At 32.0% G+C, this 4,837-nt stretch overlaps 1 protein-coding gene and 1 non-coding gene across 2 annotated transcripts; both read left to right on the top strand.

The window, feature by feature from the left end:
* Window positions 1–6: 6 nt before the first annotated feature.
* On the top strand, window positions 7–2,736 carry LOC111396499 (putative pumilio homolog 21). Its single transcript, XM_023022923.1, has 6 exons — window positions 7–221; window positions 391–964; window positions 1,050–1,212; window positions 1,536–1,699; window positions 2,024–2,282; window positions 2,374–2,736. Exons 2-6 carry the CDS (start codon window positions 435–437, stop codon window positions 2,500–2,502), a joined length of 1,245 nt encoding a protein of 414 aa, XP_022878691.1. The 5' UTR covers window positions 7–221; window positions 391–434; the 3' UTR covers window positions 2,503–2,736.
* A 57-nt stretch (window positions 2,737–2,793) lies between these two features.
* On the top strand, window positions 2,794–2,867 carry TRNAT-AGU. Its single transcript has one exon. It is a non-coding gene; the product is annotated as a tRNA-Thr (tRNA).
* Window positions 2,868–4,837: the final 1,970 nt, after the last annotated feature.

Below are 4,837 nucleotides of genomic sequence, written 5' to 3'. Positions count from 1 at the left end.
GGTTGTCGAAGATGGCTTTTTGAAGGGTCAATCCGGGACTAAGCTCCCTGACCCTGCAACTCAAAACTCAGATAAAGATGTTACTGATAATGAACAAACCAAAAGAAGCAGAGATCGATTGCTTGTGCCTCAAGAAACCCCCGAAACATCACAAGGGTTCTCAATAAACTCGGTTTCTAATCACGGCAACGTCTGGGGTTATCACAATTCCAACCATCTAGGTAAGTACTGATAATTCCTTGACCCTTTAACTTGGAGAATGTGTGTGATTTTTTACATGTGAAATCCATAAAGAAAATAAAGAGAAAAAAGAAGATAGAGATAAATGCGTATGTATCTGTGGGAATGGATGATTTCAGGGATTGAATTTTCATTGTTGCGTTTCTGCAGGGGAGAGTTATGTTTCGAACTTGAATTTTGGCTCTGGATTTTTTATGGGTTCAGTGAACTTCAATGGTAATCATATTGATTCTGGGAATTTTTTAGAAAATCTTGATGGAAGTTCGAGTGGGCAAAGGGGTCCGGAATTTTTCTGTGGAAGTTTATCAATGTCAAGTCATGTTAACCAGTATAACACGGTACCAATCCAGAATGATGCTGGTAGAAATCAATTTGAAAACCATGGATTATTTTCACCCAATGAATACTTCAGATTGAACAAGAATGGTTTGTGGAGTCAGAATGGACAATATAGTGGCACTGAGAGTGCTTATCCAGGAAGTGATTTCTACTACAATGCTGGTATTCGAATTGGCTCAAATGGCTTGGAAAGGGGAAATATTGATCAAGAGACTCGGTTCATGGTTCTTCCAGACTTTATTTTTTGGCTGATGAGCAATGCGCACGGACATGTTCTCTTTGATGAGTTAATTGAATCGTGCGTAGGTAATGAGTTGTATTTGGTTGTTGAAAAGTTATGGTCGAATATTGAATTGTTCATAGAAACAGCCTTCTGTAGAATTGGGTAAGACAAGGAACCCTTTAATATTTGTTTACTTTCTTCTTTTCCTTCAATTTTTTTGGACTCATTGTACAACTTCTTTTGACAGATCAAAATCAATTCAGAAACTCATCAAAAAGCTTAAGAAGACACCTTATGCCAGTATGATGACAAAAATTTTATCCTCCAGGTATTATCAAATGATGACTCACAACTTTGCGAGGCATGTTATCATAAAATGCCTAAACGTTTTCGATAGAAAGTCGAATGAGGTAATTATATTTCAACATATTCTTGATTACATGTTACTTTTTTGTGTGTGTGTGTGGTTTTTTTTCTTTTTTTAATCAAAAGAGATGGGGAAGTGTTAGTTTTCGTATTTTTCCAATAACGACAGTGATGTGTTCAGTGAAGAAAAAATATTGGCACTTTTAGTTGTGAGGATTGTACAGTACTAGAAATTGTTAATTTTGCTTGTATACTGATAACACTGCACTTTGATACGGTCGAATCTTTCACATGTTATTAGAAATTATCAACTAATTTATACACTAAATGATGTGCTCGTCTTTTATCATGACACGCTTGATCTCAGATATTATATGACCATACAATAAACTATTTCGAAGCCCTGGCCAGACATGAAGTGGGATGCAGATCTTTGAATGAATGCATCAATAGCATTGGCGGTGACCAGAGAGATACGCTCCTGAATCATATCGCTGATTTGTCAGATTTCCTATCAAATGATCCTTATGGGTACTGATGATTTAAATTCTGTGTCANTACGCTCCTGAATCATATCGCTGATTTGTCAGATTTCCTATCAAATGATCCTTATGGGTACTGATGATTTAAATTCTGTGTCAGGACATTTTGAGCATGCTTGGTGGGGGTGATGGAATAGATAACACTAGACACTAGTATTAACAAAGAATGAGAAATCGAGAACTCATTCACTATACTGTCAGTCCAGTTTTGTCCGATACTAACTACCAAACACGCACTTTATGTTTTGATTCTACTTTCATGGAACTTATGCTTTACTTGTGAACTTATCATTTTAAAAATTGTCTTTCTTAGGAACCATGTTGTGCAGCATGTCCTCATTCTTAGAAATAATCTTATAACGAAGAAAATATTGTACCGTCTTCAAGATCAGTTTATACAGCTATCAACTACAAAAGGAGGTAGTCATGTTGTGGAGAAATGCATTGAATCTTCTACATTTGGATGCAGTTGGGTGGTTAAAGAAATTTTACATTGTCCGATAACTCTTGTACGACTCGGTCAACATAAGTTTGGAAACTATGTGATTCAAAAAGCCCTATTGAAAACAAAGGTAATTCAATTACTAGTTTCACTTGCATTGAATCTCCAGCACCTGTACTTTCTTATGCCTTAACCTTATATAATCTTTTGTTTGCTTGCAGATAGAGGGCCAGATGCACCTATACGAACCTCTTGTTACGATTCTTGAAGAAGGTGAAAAGGACCTTAAACGCACCGTAAGTGGAAACTATGTACTTCATCTGCTTAAAGAGCTTCAGAAAGATACGTAAAACCCGCGAAAAAGACATTTTAGAAGGAATGAAGAAGTTGAAAAAATATCATGTCATTTTTAGTATGATGGCTAATCTTCTCAATGAATTCTTGTTGCTATGAAGAAGTTGAAGTTTAGTATATGTAATTTGGTACGTGGAAGTTGTTCTTGGTGTGATTAAGAAATTTTTTGGTTCAATGTTAGTACTCTTGAATGGCAATGCTGTTTCTTGTTTGGTTTCCCCATTATGTTATGGAGAGCTGTGAACATGAAGTAAATTTTCTCATTTGTTTTTAATATTCAACAGCAAGCTTTCATAGCTCAGTTGGTTAGAGCACCCGTTTAGTAAGCGGGAGGTCTTGAGTTCGACTCTCAATGAAAGCATATTATGATTTTGCCTTCTAGGAATTGTTTCCTTCTAAAACATAAAGCACCAATACTGTATTTTCTGTCATGTATATAATATTCAATTTAAATTATTTTTTTTTTTTTTAAGAATATTACTTTTAAATTTACAAATAGGGAATATCATAATTCATTAAAATAATAATAATAATTTCAGAAAAACTAATAGAAAATCAATGTAAATTCGGTTCTCGACCCAGTTGAAATTCTTGAAAATAAAAATAAAAAAAAGAAATAATAACAACCAAAAATATAATTTTCCGTCCAAATGGTCATGTATATTACTTTTAAATTTACAAATAGGGAATATCATAATTCATTAAGAAAATTAATTTCAGAAAACTAATAGTAAATCAATGTAAATTCAGTTCTCGACCCAGTCAGATTCTTAAAAAATAAAAGAAATAATAACAACCGAAAATATAATTTTCCGTCCAAATTGCAATGTAAATAGAGATGGTTCAACTTGAAATGGGATTGATCTTTCTCGACGTGTGGTTGGGATTTTTTATTTTGATTTTTTTTTTCTTTGAATAAGGACATTTGGTCATGTGAAATGACTATAGTAACCTTTATTAAAATATTATATTAGCAATCTAATTTGACGAGGTAAACTAAAGCGTCCAAACAAAATAAAAATTATTGTCAATTTTGTCTAATTCAATGAAAATATATGAATTCATCAAAAGTTCGAAAATATAGGCCCCGTTTGTTTCCCATTAATGTAAGAATGAGAATAAAAATATAGTCGTTACGAATCTCACACAAAATATAGAAATTCAAATATGGTGACTTCATGTGATGAATAACGGTCATATTTTTTATTTTAATGACCAAATAATAAGAAACAAACAGGGCTAATTCTCTTCTATTTAAAATCATTTCGAGCCAAAAGGTTGAATTCATTGTAAATTTGAGCAAATTCCTATGTTGACTCGGATTTGATAAAATATGGGGTCAACGGGAAGACGATGACAAAACAAGAAAATTCAATTCTGTTAATTGTCTTTTTCAATAATGTATTAATAATCTTATCAAAACTTGATAATTTGTCTATAACAGTTACGAAAATAAAAATAAAAATAAAAATATTGTAAGTCAACGACAAAAATATGGAACAAACTTTGGTCAATTCTATCAACAATTCTGATCAATGAGCTAATCACTGTCAATTATTTGTAATTACATCGTCAATTTTTTATCGCGGATAATTAACGACGGAGTGCATCGATAATGACCAATGATATCAATACCTTTCAAAATTATTGATAAATATTGATTTTCATCAGAATTATCAAAAGTAAATAGTAGGCAATCATGGTTGGATTATTTAAATGATAGTCATTTATTCCATTTAATTTTTTTATTACTAATTCGAAAATGCATACTAAAATATTTTGCACAAGTCTCCTGGATTACTTAAATCATCTCTCGAAAATATTTGCTCAATTAGGTAAATATAATATAATTATTAGCAGTGGCCGATATGTATCTCGCCTGATCCAAAAATCTAGAGAAGTAACAATCCACCCAACCGAGTAGTGTTATGCAAACAAATTGTGAGTCGAGGATTCGACTCTCTTTTATAAATATCAAAAGATTCTTTAAAAAGTTTAATTGTACTTATTTTATCCAAATGATTTATATTCAACTCGGAAAATATTAAGCCTTTCTTTGATGTAAATAAAAATCACATTTTTAATAAATTTTGATAGAGTTGATGGAATGTGCAGTTGAAAGATTGTGAACATCGGTTAAAATTAATTTTTAAATTTAACTTAAATTTTATCATAAATATGAATACTTATTAAAATTAATATGCCACTTCCCCCAAGAAAAAGGCTATGTATATATTAGTTCACCCAGACATGATAAAACACAAGCATTTGCTTTCATCTTTTCATAGGTTGGTGCCAACAAATTTCTAGTATTTTGAACCAAATTACTGA

This window comes from Olea europaea, chromosome 6 (assembly GCF_002742605.1).
Source record: "Olea europaea var. sylvestris chromosome 6, O_europaea_v1, whole genome shotgun sequence".
Classification (NCBI taxonomy): domain Eukaryota; kingdom Viridiplantae; phylum Streptophyta; class Magnoliopsida; order Lamiales; family Oleaceae; genus Olea; species Olea europaea.
Note: the sequence above shows the minus strand (reverse complement) of the source record. Positions and strands in the feature narration are given on the sequence as shown.

What these genes read in the sequence shown, in the direction of transcription:
- LOC111396499 (XM_023022923.1), top strand. Translation starts at nt 435, where the DNA reads ATGGGTTCAGTGAACTTCAATGGTAATCATATTGATTCTGGGAATTTT. An exon ending in TCGATAGAAAGTCGAATGAG is followed by an intron (nt 1,213 to 1,535) that starts GTAATTATATTT and finishes GCTTGATCTCAG; the next exon opens with ATATTATATGACCATACAAT. An exon ending in AAGCCCTATTGAAAACAAAG is followed by an intron (nt 2,283 to 2,373) that starts GTAATTCAATTA and finishes GTTTGCTTGCAG; the next exon opens with ATAGAGGGCCAGATGCACCT.